The sequence below is a fragment of the Sciurus vulgaris genome, assembly GCF_902686455.1.
Source record: "Sciurus vulgaris genome assembly, chromosome: 1".
NCBI classification, from domain to species: Eukaryota; Metazoa; Chordata; class Mammalia; order Rodentia; family Sciuridae; genus Sciurus; species Sciurus vulgaris.
This window is the reverse complement of record NC_136461.1, coordinates 39949674-39968158: the sequence shown is the minus strand read 5'-3', so window position 1 is coordinate 39968158 and position 18485 is coordinate 39949674. Positions and strand designations below refer to the sequence as shown.

Below are 18485 nucleotides of genomic sequence, written 5' to 3'. Positions count from 1 at the left end.
AGTTGAACAGAAGGAGAAAAATCACTTGGCTGAGATAGGCCAGCCAGTATTAATTAGGAAGGTGAAATTATTTTTTCTTGTTTCTCAAGAGTACCCATTTTTGCTGGTGTGCTTAACTTGGTATAGTTAATTTGGACTCTATTTTTCCTAGGAAGATGAGATGCTCAGTAGCACTATGTCCATATGCCGAGACCAAAGTTGTTAGCATAACTGCCCGAATTTTGCCAAGGAATTAGATGCTGCTTGAAAAATATCCAGAGCTCCTATGTTTGCTCTCCAAAGAGTTCCACAGTGTTGTGGGGTAAATGGCATCTCACTATTGACTAGACATGTGCCAAATGGCTGGTTGGTACTCTTCACGCATACAAAACAGGCTTGAGATGTATCCTTGCATATATGAAGGTTCCATGGTAATGATGAGCTAAATTCACCACTGATTAATACGGTAGCTCTCTAATATGAGTTTTTTCTACTAACCAGAACCTCTTTATCAGACTTAAAATGAGGAACCAACTTGAGGTTTCTTTATGACTTAGTTTTGATTTGCTGTGAATATATTTTGATTATAGAATAAGGCAAAGGGCTTGTTTTCATAAGATCCTGAACTCTTGAAAATCAGTATTTTCTATGTTAACTTTATAAACTTTGTTAATAAGTGACCTTATAAATGTCAGGAAAATTAAGAAAGGTATCTTGAGGAAACCCTTCATTTCCAACACACCTTTCATGCGTATCATAGTTTTAAAATTTGTCAAACTTTTAAGGTATTGAAATTATGTTACTATACCAAGATTACTATTGAACCGATATCATTCACCAGTGGGTATAATTTTATACAATTTATTCTGTTGAGTTTCCAATTCAGTGTTGTTTTTGCCTTTTCTTTTCATGAGTGTTTAATACGTTTAGATTCTATTACAAAGCCAGTTTCCATTTGCTCAGGCTTACATCCTCCATTTTGTGTGTGTGTGTGTGTGTGTGTGTGTGTGTGTGTGTGTAAGGGAGACATATAGAGTGAAGAAGGGAGGGAGGAAGGGAGAGAGAGAAAAAAAAAATTTAAAAAGACACTGAATTCCTGTCAGCTCTGACCAGGTAATGAACCCTGGACAGTTTTGAATCAAACCATGCACATTGTGGCAAATGCAGATCTGTTCACTATTGTTTTGCTAGTGCACATTAGCTTTAGTTATGAGGCAGACATATTTCCCAGACTTTGTGGACCGTCATCTAAATAACAGCAGCAAATAATGGAGTACCCAAAGCTTAGCCCTCATCTTTCTGTTTTCTTGAGTCCAAATTGAAGTTAAAACAGAGCAAGAGACCATTTTATTTATTTTTTAAATCCCCTATCAGCACAATGTAATTAACTGAAGATCCACAATTAGCCTCACAGCAGTCCATATTAACCACCTCCACCCATCCCAGGTCTTTTCAGAGGTGGCATAATTCTGAGATTACTTTGCACTTGAAAACAGAGACTTGTAATAACTAGCTTGAAACACATTTAAGAGTGTGAGGTTTTCCCTTTTTCTTCTTTTGGGTTAATATCTATCTAATGATAATATTCTGGTTTTCAAATGGTTTAAAAACACATATTAGAAAACTGCTTCCTTCCTAGCTGATATAAGTAAGTAGCTGCTTTGCTTTAGCTGGAAATTCCATTTTTGAATTAGTTGCTGGATCCAGTGAATTGACAAAACAAATCAAATATTCAAGCACAATGAAGAAAACTTAAAGAGGCCCACTTATCGTCATTGATGGCTGGTAAGGTACAATTACTAGCTCTACCTTGTTTACCTTTTTGGTTTTGTTTTGTTTTAAAGGAAATATTTAGTTCTATGGTATTGCATAATTCAGATTCTGCACAAAACTCAACCCTGGGAACCTATTCTATGGCACTCTGAATGTTTTTATGTAACCTGCTTTTATAGGTTTAAATTACATTTTGTGACACTGTTTTGTGGTTAAATTAGAAACTTTTTTTAAAGTTAAACCTGTGATAAGTAATTGTCACAGTTAGTGCCCTGGTACAATACTAATTTGAAGTGACATGTCCATACTGGCCCTTAGTAACATGAAGAAGCCTAACAGGTGTGAGGGGTGTGGCTTCCCATGGGCTCTGTTGAACTTCTAACCAGAAAAAAATAGCAGAAAAAGTGAAATGAACCTTGAATAAAGCTGTCAGCAGTAATTATCTCAGCAACACTTTGTAGGGAGTTAAAATAAGCACTGCTGCTTTTATAACCTGAACACACTGCATCCAAGATAGAATTTTCACTAAGTTAATATAAACTGGTGAATACCTTTTAAGAGATAGTTCCATAAAACCTAATTAAGTAACTAAAACAATTATCATCAAATATAAATTATCGGAAGACATCCATATATGTTTATTTTAACATGTATTTTCTTATTTAAGTTTTGGTAATAAGTTTTCTTCATGCTTCTTGCTTTGATAAGCCATTATGGTGTGAAATATCAATTGTTATATAAAATATTATATTCTCTTCTGGGTAAGGATGTTTTCACAATTAGAAAAATACAAGTTTAACTTTCAGTTATTTCAAGAGGTATTCAGTATACTGGACTGGCCCATATGAAACAGTGTAATATATATGAACAATGTTGTATTTGAGCACATTAGAAACCAGGAAGGATTTGATAAATCTTTTCTCAAAGTACAATTCATTGTCGTTTTCTTTGACACCAATATTTTAAAAGTATACTTAGTTTTCTCAACAAAATAATTCAAATGCCTGCCTGAGAAGTATAGAGAAGTTAAAGTGAGATTTTTTCATTACAAATTTCTAGACTACAGCAGCTAACCAAAAACCAAAACCAAACGAACAAGACATTTGCAGCATAAGTTATTCTCTTTATTTCTTTCTCTTTTTATGTGCCTTAAAATCTACTTCTGTGGTTTTGATAATCTAATGATATCTAGAGACTTAATTTCTTTTTCATAATTGAGCTTTACAATGTTCTTGTACTCCCCAAATTAAAGGTTTAACAAGCTATCCAGGCTGGGTTCACATATCAAGTGAATCATTAAAGAAAACCTAGGAATCAACTTACATTAGTTTTGACTCCACTGTGCTATTTATTAGTTCTATGATCTTGGGTGAATATGAGCTCCATTTTTCTTGTCTGTGGAATGACAGTGTGGCACACTTTACTATGTTCATTCTTATGGATGATAACAATAGGTATGGAAGAATAAAATAGAGCTAGTAGGATATATGTTTTGCTATTCACACTTAGATCCTAGAAAACCATTAGCTTTAACATAGCAGAAAGTGTTCGCCCTTGACTGTATGCCTAGCACTCTGGTGAATTCTTCACATATTGTGGTTGCTCAATAACTTAGTTAAGCACTCCACTTAAAACAAATTTAGTAGTATCTACTCACCCAGATTCATATGGCAGATTCTATCAGTATTCTAGTATAAATAGATAGGCAAACAGACATACATTTTAAAACCTCACAACAGTTTATGACTTAGAATATTTTCCAGAGGTGGAAATTGAGATTCTGAGAAAACAGGAGAGTTTTCCAAAGTCTCACAGATATTAGCTACCTGAGTCAGGATTTCAAATCCTGGCAGTGTGACTTTGGAGTACAGGTTCGTAATCACTCTTGCTTTTATACCTCTCCAAGGAACTATATGACTTCTGCTTACCAAAGAAATTGCCATACAGTGATACATGTTTTTCCAGAAACTTCCTTGTCTCAGGTAAAAATTATTTGGGAGACATGGAGGGAACATTTTGGAGTAAAATTCCTCCTAATTCAGAGGAATGTTCTCAACAGCAAGTCCCCTGATCCTCTGCATTCATTGAAGCAGTGTTGCTGCTTCTCTTTGGACTTCTTCCCCAGTAACATAAATGTTATACAGGATATGGCTTGGGCAGACTTGTACAAATGTAGGACAACAGTTTTGATCTCTAATAATGTGACTTTTTCACTCAGTTCACTTTTGTTCCTTGAGCCACCCACAGTAAACCTTTACCTGTAAGATTCCCCCTTTGTCTCCACCTACTCACCTCCCATCTAGGGATCATGGTCCTTCCATTAGGAACTTGTTGAATAAAAGATAATTTTTCTATATGTCATTGGGTATGATTGAATGCCAGAAGACACTAAGTGCTTTAGAGGCAAAGAAAAATTTGAGATTGAGGAAGGTTATAGAAGGCTAATTTTAGAAAGAGTTTGAACTGAGGTCTGAAGTATGTTTTTACATATGATCCTCACACACCTATAAAGTGGACAAGTAGGAAAGAATGTTAAGAGAATCCTATGCAAAAATAATAGGAAAAACCTAGGAGTAGGCAAGTGGAAGACACATTTTGGGATCATTGAGCAAATAAACTTGTATACAGTACATTAAAAAGTAATAACTGGAAAGAAAGTTCAGGTTATAGCCTTGAATATCAGACAGAAAAAAAATTGTTCAGAGTGAGAAAAAAGAACTTGGAAATCGTCCAGTTCAGAATTTTCATTTTGCTGGTGAAAAAGCTATGAGAGTTGATCAAGATCACACAATAAATAAGAAGCAGATTTAGAATTTTAACCTAGGTCCTTTGCTTTATGTACAGTTGTCTTCCCATATGTTATTCTTCCAGTGATTTTACACAGAGTCATTCTACAGACAACATTGAAGGGGGAAAGTCATAATAGGGCACTATGCTTCCTCAGGACATAGAAGAACAATATTTGTTTTGCTTTAATACTGGCAACAGAAAAGAAGTGTCTAGTTAAGTGTTTTGAAACTGAATGTTCTCAGTAGGCTTAACTGGTCTCCTAAAGTTACCTCAACAGACAAGACACCTCTTTCCTTTGCACCTGACAGCCTGTTGTTTTCTTTCAATTTTGGTTAAGTTCATCTCAAGAATTGAATGGGAAACCTATGGCAGGTTCTACTTTAGACATCATTTTGTAATTTATCCCTTTTAAGATTTCAGTCATATGCAGGTAGTGATGGTCTCTTCCAAGCATTCTGAGCTACAGTATATCTAAAGAAACACATTCTGCTGGGTGGCACTTATGAGAGTGTTATGTTAGAAGAAATAAGAATCCCTTAAAAATTCAAACGTACTTTGTTAGAAAGAAAATGTTTTACTAAATATTGGTGAACATCCTTTGGATATCTTGGATGTGAAAAAGATTAATATATTTGGCTGCTCTGTATGTTTCAGAACACATACTAATTAAGTGTAGTTGATGTAAACTTATATAAAACACTTAAATGATACCAGCACTGTTACCTAAGCTTAGACTCTTAAAGACAGAAACAATTAGGCCTTGCAACTGAAAATATCTGTATGGTAATCCTTCTTTTGTCAAGGATGCAAAGGTAAAGTGTTTTGTGTATATATGATTTTTTTTAAGTTAACAAAATAAATTAAGTCCACTATGCTAGGCAGTTTCACTTACCAACTTTTATTGGTATCAAAAAAGATATTCCTGTTTCTCAGATAATGAATCCAAGATTTTATGAGGTCATGCAACTTCCCTGGGAAATGAAATTAACAAAAGCCAGACTCCAAGACCAGGTTGCCTGGATCCAAGTGCCAGACATATAATAAGAACTTAATAATTGTTTTTAATTACCAAATTATAGACTCTGAGCAACTATATTGTTAGTATAATTTATTCATCAACTAGCTCTAAAGTATTAAGTAGTATGGGGAAGAAGAAGTCAAAAGAAACATGCGCATGTTCCAGATTTCTTTTTCCCCTAATCAGTTTTACTGATTAGAAACAATGCTATTTATTATGTTCTTTACCTTTTCTGCCCTCCACCAGAGGGTGCTCAGAAGCAATTAAATTCCATAAAGCAATAGAGGGAGGAAATGAGAAACAAGAGCTATTTTAATTCACAATATAGATTATTGGCCTCTGTGCAGTAGTTGACTTTATAACAGATCCCACCTATCCCCCACCCCACTGTGAACTAGGGATTGAACTCAGTAGCATTCTGCATCTAAACTAAATCCCCAGCCCATTTTATTTTATTTTTTATTTTATTTAGCAAGGGTTTCTCTAATTAGCTCAAACTGGCCTCAAACTTGGTGATCCTACTGCCTCAGCCTCTTGAGTATCTGGAATTACAGATATGCAATCCCATCGCCAGGGGCAGTGTGGCAAAACAAAACATTTGATTCACCTGAAATGACTTCTTTGGTTTAAAGTTGCAACTTGCCCACTTTCCTGAGGCTAGTACTTTTCTATGGGCAAACCTGATATTTTCTCTAAATATATGTGAGAGAAATCATGCCACTAGGCAGTGTCAGGCTGGTCTAATAGGGCTGTTGTTCTTGTTTTATAGCTTAATGCTCTTTAGAAGTTTTCTGGTACTATGAAGTGCTTCAGGACTTCTGGTGTGCTTACTGAAATCAATAAGTAATGAAGTCCAAGAATATTATGATGTCTATATGTCTGGTTAACAAAAGTTTATCTGTTTAGAAATTTTGCTAATTTTGTTATGCTTCCCTATGATATAATCTGGTTTGGTGAACTGAAATGCAATAGAAGATTTAAAACAACAACAACAAAACTTGGTGTGTCGAGTAACATCTTTTTTTTTTTTTTGCGGTACTGGGGATTGCGAGACAAACGCTCTACTAACTGGGCTATATCCCCATTCCGAGTAACCTCTTTTTGATTTAATACTCAAGGTTGGACAAATGTGGGCACTTTTAATGTGAATCAGGCATTCTGTGTGGTTTAAAAAATCCTGTCAAATTAAAAGAATGAAACAAAAAAAATACAAGTCAGGAACATTTTAAATTATTTTCATATATATTTCCAAAAATTTTTAAGAAAATTTGAGATAATTCAACCAAGATACTTTTTATTTTGCAACTAGCTATAGTATCTTTTACAAAATATTTTTTGGAAAATATTTGGCAGAAAGTTCTTGATTAGGAGTCAAGAAAAAACATGCTCACTCTGTTATTAGGTAGATGTGAGATTTGGGGACAATCTTACCTTCTTACTCAGTCCTTACCTTGCACATAAGTAGAGAAATTAAACTAGATTTTTGTGTGGAGAGAAACTATCCCTCATTTGAAATCTTTTGGGAATGGTTCGAGAATAGACTTGCTGATATTTTCTCCCTGGAAATTCTCATTACTTGTTTGGAATGGGGCAGAGGATGCTTGGCAAAGGAAGGTGTGGCAGCTTCATTTGACTTAGCTAAGACTTTCATGATTTGTTGTCTCCTCGTTAAAATACTAGCAATTAATGAATGAGGACCCTTCCAACTCTGATATCTTAAGAGTCTAAAATGACTGTCTATAATAGTCATCCTTGTTTCTTCCAACTCTGCTTGTTTGCCTAGTAGCATTTGTGCTTACATATGTAGCAAAAAAAAAAAAAAAAAAACAACCATTTGTTACTGTTGGTGCTTATTTCATTGAACCTTACCAACTTGCCAAATCAATTGAGAATATAGCAAGGCAAGGCTGCAGACACCATTTTTTGAGCTATTTACACAAGTTTTGTACATAATTAATCTTGACCTGCTCATCTCTTTTACTGTTCCATTGGTTCCAGAATATTCTTAGTCATTTCCTTTTTAACAGTATGCTTTCTTATGAGGTGTCTAAACTGCTATTTAACCCTGCTACAAGAATGTGGCAGTGGGCTAGCCCAGACAAGTGGGTGTGCACTTGGTAAGTAGCATTCTTAATAAGCTTGCTTCAACCTGCCACAAACTTAAAGCTCTGTGACTTCTAGCACATTAAAAAAAAAAAAAAAAAAAAAAAGGCCTGGATTGTGAATAAAAATAAATAAGCTTTTTTGATTTGCACTCTGGTTGGCAGTAAATGGAATTTCAACCTCATGACTGAGTTCGGCTTTAAACTACCTCAGTAATCTGTCCAGCTGAACAGTGAACATCTGAAAATTTTAAAGGAGTGATCCAGCAGTCATCTTTAAGGATCTTCTACCCAGAGAAGGTTTTGTGGGACTGGGGATATTGCTCAGTTAGTAGAGTGCTTGCCTCACATACATAAGCCTCTGGGTTCAATCCCTAGCACCACAAAACAAAACAAAACAAGGTTTTGTGTTAGAAAGGTGATGTTGAAGAAAATCCCATGGCCTTTGGGGTTAAATCTGGATTGCTACTTAGTAGCTAATTTATATTGGACAAGTTACTCTACATCTCTAAGCCTATTTTGTGATCTTCATATCATAATCTTTAATTTGCAGAGTTGTCACATATGGTAGACATATTATGTTAAATATATACTATATAGTACCTGGCAAATGATGGTCTCAGGAGTAGCTGTTTTAATTAAGCCACAGAAAATAATTGTTGTTTACCAGACCACAGGGCAGAATATAGTAGGGCCTTAATAATTGTTTGGATACTTTTTAACTGACTTTGAAATGAAACCGCCTGATATTCATTTTGGCTCACCTCTCAGTACCTTTGTGCCTTGGACACGATTCTTCATCTGTGGAAGATTTACTTAACTCATCTTTAAAATGGGTATTACAGTAATGCCTGTGAGCAGGGTTATTATGAGAATTAAGTGGGGTAATGCATAAGCACTTCTCCTAATACCAATACATATTATGAGCTCTTTTTAAAATTTGTATTCATTGTACACAAATGGAGTATAACTGTTGTTTCTCCGATTGTACACGAAGTAGAGTCATACCATTTGCGTCTTCATACATGTACATAGGGTAATGATGTTTGTCTCATTCTATTATCTTTTCTTCCCCTGCCCCCTACCCACCCCTCATTTCCATCTACACAACATCCTTCTTTCATTCTTCCCTTACCTCCCCACATTATGTATCATCAGCCACTTATTAGAGAAATCATTCAACCTTTGGTTTTTTGGGATTGGTTTATTTCACTTAGCAGGATATTCTCCAACTCCATTTATCTGCAAATGCTATACTTTTATTATTCTTTATGGTTAAATAATATTCCATTGTATATATATGCCACAGTTTCTTTATCCATTCATCTACTGAAGGGCATCTAGGTTGATTCCACAATCTAGCTATTGTGAATTGAGCTGCTATAAACATTGATGTGACTGTGTCACTGCAGTATGCTGATTTTAAGTCCTTTGGGTGTAGGCCAAGGATTGGGATAGCTGGGTCAAATGGTGGTTCCATTCTGCTTTTTAAGGAATCTCCATACTGCTTTCCAGAGTGGCTGCACCAATTTGTATCCCCACCAGCAATGTATGAGTGTACCTTTTTCCCCACATCCTCACCAACACCTGTTGTTGCTTGTATTCTTGATAATCACCATTCTAATGGGGGTGAGATGGAATCTTAGGGTACTTTTGATTTGCATTTCTCTTATTACTAGAGTTGTTGAACATGTTTTCATATATCTGTTTTGCTTGTAGGTCCTCTTCTGTGAAGTGTCTGCTCATTTCCTTAGCCCAATTGTTGATTGGGTTATTTGTATTCTTGGTGTAAAGTTTTTTAAGTTCTTTATAGACTCTGGAGATTAGTGCTTTTTCTGAAGTGTGTGTGGAAAAAATTTTCTCCCACTCTGTAGGCTCTCTTTTCACGTTGTTTATTGTTTCCTTTGCTGAGAAAGCTTTTTAGTTTGAATCTATCCCAATTATTGATTTCTGCTTTTTTTTCTTGTGCTTTGGGGGGTCATATTAGGGAAGTCTGGTTCTAAGCCAACATAATGAAGATTTGGACCTACTTTTTCTTCTGTTAGGTGCAGGGTCTCTGCTCTAATTCCTAGGTCCTTGATCCATTTTGAGTTGAGTTTTGTGCAGGGTGAGAGATAGGGGTTTAATTTTCATTTTGCTACATATGGATTTCCAGTTTTCCCAGCACCATTTGTTGAAGAGGCTATCTTTTGTCCATTGTATGTTTTTGGCACCCTTGTCTAGTATGAGATAACTGTATTTATGTGGGTTTCTGTCTGTGACCTCTATTCTGTACCATTGGTCTACCTACTTATTTTGATGCCAATACCATGCCATTTTTGTCACTATTGCTTTGTAATATAGTTGAAGTTCTGGTATTTTAATACCCCCTGCTTCACTCTTCCTGCTCAGGATTGCTTTGGCTATTCTGGGTCTCTATTCTTCCAGATGAATTTCATGATTTCTTTTTCTATTCCTATGACGAACGTCATTGGAATTTTAGTTAGAATTCCATTGAATTTGTATAACACTTTCGGTAGTATGACCATTTTGACAATATTAATTCTGCCTACCCAAGAACATGGGAGATCTTTCCATCTTCTAAGGTTTTCTTTAATTTCTTTCTTTAATGTTCTGTAGTTTTCATTGTAGAGGTCTTTCACCTCTTTTGTTAGATTGATTCCCAAGTATTTTATTTATGACATCTTAAAACTAGAAATTATTATCCAGATTTAAAAAACATTGAGTGGTTTCATGGGGGTATATATATATATATATATATATATATATATGTTTAAACTTTTCAAATTATACCTTTCAAAATAGGTACAGTGGATTGTAGGTCAATTACACCTCAATATAGCAATGCAGTCATACTTTCATACCTTCATAGGATTATGATGATTATATTCAATGCTAATGCCCAGTAGCATTCCCAAAACTGGATTGAATTAGTTATGGTGGTGCCTTGTTAGGAAAATGTCAGGCTTGAGATATATTTTTTAAAAAATAAAACAACTTTCTTTCAGTAATTTTTTTTTTTTTTTTTTTTGCCATTTAATCAGACTTTATTTTTTAGAGCAATTTTAGGTTATAGTAAAATTAAGAACAAGGTACAGAGATTTCCCTTCTACCCCTCCCTGTCTCCATGCATAGCCTGCCCATTATCAATGACCCCACCAGAGTGATACATTCCTTATAGCTGATGAATCTACATTGCCATCTCATTGTTGCCCAAAGTCCATAGTTTGCCTTTGAGTTCACTCTTTTTTTTTTTAAATTTTTTTTATTGTAAACAAATGGGGTACAACTTGTTTCTCTGTTTGTACATGAAGTAGAGGCATACCATTTGTGTAATCATACTTTACATAGGGTAAAGCAGCCTATAGGATCCTTACCTGTATGTGACATGTCTACTAATACAACTGAACAACTCTGATACTATAGCTTTACCATATGTATATCTTTAAAAAATCAATGTGTAAAATATGGTGTGTGTGTGTGTGTGTGTGTGTGTGTGTGTATGTTTGGTACTGGGAATTGAACCTAGGAGTGCTTTCAAACTGAGCTACATCCCCAATCCTTTTTATTTTTAATTTTGAGACAGGCTCTCACTTCATTGTTGTGGCTAGACTTGATTGAACTTACCATCCTCTTGCCTCAGCCTCTGGAATTGCTCGGATTAAAGTTAAGTTTTATCAAGATCATTACTTTGTCTAGTATGAGAAAACTGTATTTATTAGAGTTTGTGTCTGTGTCCTCTATTCTGTACCATTGATCTATCTGACTATTTTGGTTCCAATACCATGCCATTTTTGTTGCTATTGCTTTGTAGTATAGTTGAAGTTCTGGTATTGCGATTTTTTTTTTTTTTTTTTTTTTTTTTTTTTTAAATACCAGGGATTGAACCCTAGGCACTTAACCATTGAGCCACATCAGCAGTCATTTTTATTTACTTTGAGGTAAAGTCTCACTGAGTTGCTTAGGGTCTTGCTAAGTACTGAGGCTGGTCTTAAACTTGTGATCCTCCTGCCTCAGACTCCCAAGTCTCTGGCAGTACAGGTGTGCACTACCGTCACTGGCTTGTGAGACTATTTTGAATCTTTGCTTCATTGATAATAGAAAGTCAGAGGATTACAGTCTAATGAGACCAGAGAAAAACTAAGTAAACTCAAAATAGATTTTGAAAATTGGTCACAGTCCTTCATTCTGGTTGGTTAAAACAATCTTGTGATTAAAAGATAATCACAAAAAAAAAAGGTAACCATGATACATAGATCAATTAACCACCAAAATATGGTATTTAAATCTACATTTTTAAAATTTAATCTTCAGCTATAAAATCAAACAAATTTTCAGTTCCTCTTTCCTTTTTCTAATTTGTTACAAAATAAATACCCCCAACATAATAGTGTTGATACTTTATGATTGCTTAATCACTCAAGTTCACTATATTATCTCATTCAATCTTCATAACAACTCTGTGATTATATAGATTATATTAGTCTCTTTTGTAAATAAACAGCAGACTATATTATGCCATTTTCTATGTAAGAAAACTGAGGTACAGAAATTCTAAGTGATTTTACCCATAGTCTTTGGGAAATTGAGTGATTTATCCAAACTGGACTGGGCTTTGTTGACTTCATATCACATATGTAAGTTTAAGCTACTTGTAAGTCCCAAGTAAACATTTAATTTAGCCCTGACTTTTTGATATCACTTTCTGAGTAATTAGTGTTCTTTCCAATGGATCACCAGTCCTATAGAAAGAGACTGCCTTACTCAACTTCTATTTCTTTTTCTGTACCTCCTCTAATGTGCATGTCTTGTCTTGCCAACTGGTATTGATGTTCCCTTAAGACAGACACTGTGCCTTTTTTTAAATCAGTGCTAGACAACTAGTAACTTAGAAATTCTAGGCACTTTAATTTCTTTAGCCCAGAATCCAAAAAACAGGAGTGATGCAGAGGCCTACTGCATCACTTACAGATGAAGGAGAAAGAGCTAGTATCTTTTCTCCTCTTGTCTTCAGTAATAATTAGTAGTATGTATGGGGAAAGTTCATGTTGGTAACTGGAGGCAAACCCACTGAAGAGCCCACTTATAGTACTGTGTATTTTTAATGTTTTCCTCCAACTCCTTCAAATAGTCATCTTTTCTTTTTAACCGATACATGATTAAGCTGCATTGAAAGACCAGCACTGTAGAAGACCTAAAAATACTGATCATTAGAATTATAACAGATCTTCTGCCTAATACTGTACAGTTTCAAAGCCACCTTTTACTTACCTTATCACATTTAGTCCTTTGGGGGTGGGGGAAGTAGTCCAGTGAGGTATTCAGGGCAGAAACTACTCACCTCAATCAATAAATAAGACATCTGTGGACTAGAAAAGAGAAATGACTTTCCTAAGATCAGGAGGGTAGGCAGTGCTTGAATCAAGGTCTTCTGGCTTCTGGTCTAGATCTCTTTCCATTATATCACATTGCTTCTGATTGTCAGTGACATTTACTATCATTTCATTGCTGTTTTATTACAAAAGGATTTCAGAGTAGGAAAAATAGACTTTTTTCAAATGAAGACTGTTATGAAGGTAACATGTTGAAATTTAGTGTATGCTTTTTATCTAACTTAGATTTGGGTTTTGCTTGTGGTAAAGTGAATTAAGTTGACTCAATTTTGACAATTATGTTGTTGTACATGATTGAATAAAAATGTTGAGGGCTGGGGATATAGCTCAGTTGGTAGAGTACTTGCCTTGCAAGCATCAAAGCCCTCAGTTCAATTCCCGCCACTGGAAAAAAAAAAAAAAAAAGTCCAGAATTGATGCAATTTTGCACTTTTTTATTATTAAGTCTTCTGGTCTTTGTAAAGTATGTCAAAATCTTTTGATGCAAAAGCAAGAAAACAGAAACCTCTAACCATACTAAAAGAAAAACAATCAAACACATGATTTTTTATGGTATAATCTATACAACAGTGCACAAGTCACCTGATTGAAAATACCTGGAGAGTTATGTGAAATTTCTATTTTCCATTCCAATAGTTGTCTTAAGATAATTAGCTTGATTAAACATGTTTGAATTCTGTTTATACCTAACTCACTCTTTTGCTATTCTTTATGAATTTACTTGATTTTGTCGTATATCAGTGTAATTCATACCTTCTCAAAATATTACCAAATGACATTTTCAGTGTGCTAGATGCCCTATTTTATTCCTAATAATAAAACAAAATTTTATTTACATCATTATTACCTAAGCACATGTGTGTGCCATTTTGTCTATACCAAGAAAAACACCCTCTTTGGACTGTTTAATATTTTCATTGTTTCTGGTGCTAAAGACTGAACCCAAGGCCTCACACACATACACTCAGCATTCATCCTGCCATTGAACTACACCCCAACCCTTAATATTGTTTAAATTTTTGTATGTAGTAGAAAATGACATGAAATATAAATAACCTGTTGATAGACAAGTTATTAAAATAACATGAGGATAAAATGCCTGGCACAGAATATACCATATACAATATGCACTATACTACTGTTATAATGTTACCTAAAATTATCATCAGTGAATTGTTGGCGTGTAAGTTTGCTTGTATTAGGCTTTTTTTTTTTTCAAATTATACTTTCATTTTTTATTTTCCTTAAGGTATGCTAATACTGAAACATGTAAAATTTTTAAATGTATCTTAATTAAAAACAAACAAAAAATGCCTTTAGCAGATGTTCTTGAGGTATCCTTACTACCCTGAGAATTATGAAACTAAGGTATTATTCTGCTAATGAGAAAAGTAGCAGACACACACTGGTGGCAGGAGGTATGTGTGATTTGCCTTATTTTTGACTTGTTAGAGTTTTCTGGAACCCTGCTTAACATCTCATGAACATTATCCTTGGCTACCATAGCATCTCATGTGGAGAAACTTCAAATTTCCAAAGCCTTCTTGGTAATGTAATCTACACTTAGGCTACCAGAATAAGCTTTCTAATCTGCCTTCAAAAATAATGTTAAAGAGTAAAAGTCTTTTGTGAAGCATGGCCACATTTTGTTTATCAGTGATGTATTCTACTTTCCATAGATGTGTCTTGCTGAATCAGGGCTCTCTTATCCCTGCCATCGACTTACTGTGGGAAGAAGATCTTCACCTGCACAGACCCGGGAACAGTCAGAAGAGGTAAGCCTGCTGTTCATTGAACAGAAGGCATATATCCTCCACCAGCTTGCCCACTTCCTGTTCTTTTTTATCTGCCACAATCATGCATTGGTTAAGTTAATGTAGCATGAATAAAGCCTCAGTAAATTCCTGAAGGCAGAAACTTTCCATGCAAGGTATTGCTAATGTGTTCTTTCATGTTCTGTTAGTTTCATATTTCAACAGACAGAATTCAGATTGATTGTTTGAAATGATTTTTACTTAGAACTGTCAGGTTAACAAAGGTTTTTTTTTTTTTTTTTTTTTTTGCTGACTTTATAGTTGAGTACATTTATTAGAATTCATTCTGTAGGTCCTTTAACTCACTGAGTTAGAGTACCTTCTATGAGCCAGATATGTCTGCACTGAATAATTAAGATGAATGGCACTGTACCATTACGAAGGTGCTCAGAGTTGAGGGTGATAAATCTGTAGATTGATAGCCATGGCATGGTATAAAAATTTCAGTGACAGCAGTACAAATAAGGGTGCTGCAGAAACAAAACAATGAGGCAGATAAGATTGAACATGATATGTATGCTGTGCCTGTGTGTCTATGTGTCTATGTAGGCCTGTAGGACATTAAAAGGTAATATCTTAATTTTGTTCTATGCCTACAGGTAGTAATTCCATAACTAACTCTGACCTTGGATATAAGGGGATGGTAAAACAAATATAGACATTCCCATTTTTTTTTTTATTTAAAAATCATTTAAGCTGGGTCTGGTGGCACACACACAATCCAACAACTCAGGAGGCAGAGGCAGAAGGAAGGATCTCAAGTTCAAGGCTAGCCAAAGCAACTTTATGAGACCATTAGCAACTTAGAAGGAACCTGTCTCAAAATAAAATGTGAAAAGCCAGGGGGTATAGCAGAGTGCTACAATACCCTTGAGTTTAATCCCCAGTGCCACCAGTAACAAACTATTAAATGAAAGATGGGGGTGGATCTCAGTGGTAGAGTGCTTGTCTAACATGAGCAGGGCTCTGGGTTCAGATGCAGTATTGGAATACTGCAAATAACATCAGTTAAAAAAATCTATATATAAAAATAAAAAGTACTTAATGAGCTCCTACTATGCACTATGAAAAGTTATCACCATGATTTTAAAAGAATATGAATATATATATGCACCCAGCATCAGAGTACCTAAATATGTAAGGCAGATATTAACAAAATTGAGGGGAGAAACAGACTATAATGCAATAATAGTAGGGGAATTCAAAATCCCACTTTCAGATCATCCAAGTCAAAAATTACTGACGAAGCATTAAATTTACACTCTGTACTTTAGACCACATTGAACTAAGAGACTAAGAGAAGCTGTAAAGTATTTCCTTTAGGGAAAAAGGTAAGAGTTCTTGACTTAATAAGGAAAGAAGAAATTTGTATGCTGTGGTTGCTAAGATCTACAGTACGAATGACTCTTGCAGGGCTGTAGTTGTGGCTCAGTGGTAGAATGCTTGCCTAGCATGTGTGAGGCACTGGGTTCAATTCTCATACCACATATAAATAAATGAATGAAATAAAAGTCCATCAACAACTAATAAAAAAATATTTTTTAAAAAAATGACTCTTGCATTAAACTGTGAAAAAGGAAAAAGAAATTCCTGTGAGCTTTGTTGTCACACCTCAAACTGTAAAAGTTATGCCTACAGTGTCTTATGAGTGTTTATTTAGTTCAGATGGAAAAGGCATTAAATTTGAGTTTTGAGAATATAGGGGAAAATACAGTTTATGTACATCGTTTGGTACTACTTAAAGTTTCAAGCATCCACTGTGGATCTTAGAACATATCCCTTGCAGGTAAAGGAGGTCCACTGTACTGTCTAATAAATTAGATAGACTAGAAGAAATAGGTAAATTCCTAGAAGTACACATCCTACCAAGACTGAGTCATGAAGAAATGGAAAATCTGAATAGAAAAATAAAGAGTAAAGAGATAGAATCAGTAATAAAATTTTTCCCATAATAAAAAACACAGGTTCCAGTACTGAATTCTACAAACATTTAAAGAACTACCACTAGTTCTTAAACTCTTTTAAAACAACAATAATGATAGAATACTTCCAAATTCATTATACAATTCTACCATTACCTTGATGCCAGACAAGGACACAGTAAGAAAAGAAAATTATAGACCATTATCCCTGATGAACATAAATGGAGAGATTCTCACCAAAGTACTAGTAAACCAAACTCAGTAGCACTTTAAAAGGATCATTATTCACCATGGTTGAGTGGAATATCTCCTTGTAATATAAGAATGGTTACACATACTGAAGTCAATAATTATAATACTTCATTAACAGAATGAAGGGCAAGAAACATGGTCATGTCACTAGATACATAGAAATAATTTAACAAAATTTACTATACTTTCTTGTGAAAAGGAAACTCTCAACAAATTAGGTATAGAAGGAATTACCTCAACAAAATAAAGAGCAGGTATAGTTTGCCCACAGCTAACATCATGCTCAATGTTGAAAAGTTGCAAGTGTTTGCTTTAAAATCTGGAACACACTACTTTATTCAGCATAGCACTGGAAGCCGTAGCCAGAGTAGTTAGGCAAGAGAAAGAAACTGTATCCACATAGATAAAAAGAAAAAGTATAATTACCTCTGTTTGCTGAAGACATGATCTTGTACATAGGAAAAGCTATTAAAAAAAATAAAATAAATAAAATAAAACTGTGAGAACTAATAAATGAATTCAATAAAGTTTCAGGATAAAAAATCAACAATAAAATTAATAGCATTTCTGTATACCAAAGGAATAATGAAAATATTCCATTTATAATAGTTATGTGTGTGTGTTATGCTTAAAATTTTAACCAAGAAGGTGGAAAATCTGTACAGTGAAAACTATAAAACATTGTTGAAAGAAGTTGAAGAAGGTAGAAATAAATGATTCCATGTTCGTGGATTAGAAAAATTAATATTGTTAAACTGTCCATACTACCCAAAGTGATCTATACATTCAGTGCTATCTTTATCAAAATTCCTGTTTTGATGTTTTTCAAAGGAATTTCTAAAAATGCTAAAATTCTTACAATAGAAGACTCAAAATAACCAAGCAGACATGAACAAAAAGACTTGAGCTGGACACATCACACTACCTGATTTCAAAATATATTACAAAGCTATTATATTTAAAACAGCATGGAACTGGCATTTAAACAAACACATAGGACAGTGGAACAAAATAGAGAGCCTGAAAGTGAACCCATAAATTTACAAGGTTCAGTCGATTTTCAACAAAGTGCCAAGAATACACAACAGGAAAAGGACAGTATCTTCAGAATGAAAAATGAAATTGCATGCTTATAACATATACAAAAATCAACTCAAAATGGATGAAAAATATAAACACAAAATCTAACATTTAAAATTATTTTAATAAATCATATAGGGAAATCTACATAGCATTGGTCTGGGCAATATTTCAGATTTGACCCCCAAAACACAAATGTGAAAATAAATAAGTAGAATTGCATCAAACTAAAAAGCATCTACACAGCAAAGGAAACAGATGCCAAAGTGAAGAGACAAGCTGCACATTGAGAGAAAATATTAACAAACTATACATATAATAAGGAATTAATATCTACAGTGTATATGGAACTCAGTGCAGTA

At 34.4% G+C, this 18485-nt stretch overlaps 1 protein-coding gene across 1 annotated transcript in view; it reads left to right on the top strand.

The window, feature by feature from the left end:
* FAF1 (Fas associated factor 1) overlaps positions 1 to 18485 on the top strand; it is a 488868-nt gene that overhangs the window by 305324 nt on the left and 165059 nt on the right. Inside the window, exon 9 of the mRNA XM_079154561.1 lies at positions 14735 to 14830. Within this exon, the coding sequence (XP_079010687.1) occupies positions 14735 to 14830 (96 nt within the window). The remainder of the gene's footprint in view (positions 1 to 14734; positions 14831 to 18485) is intronic.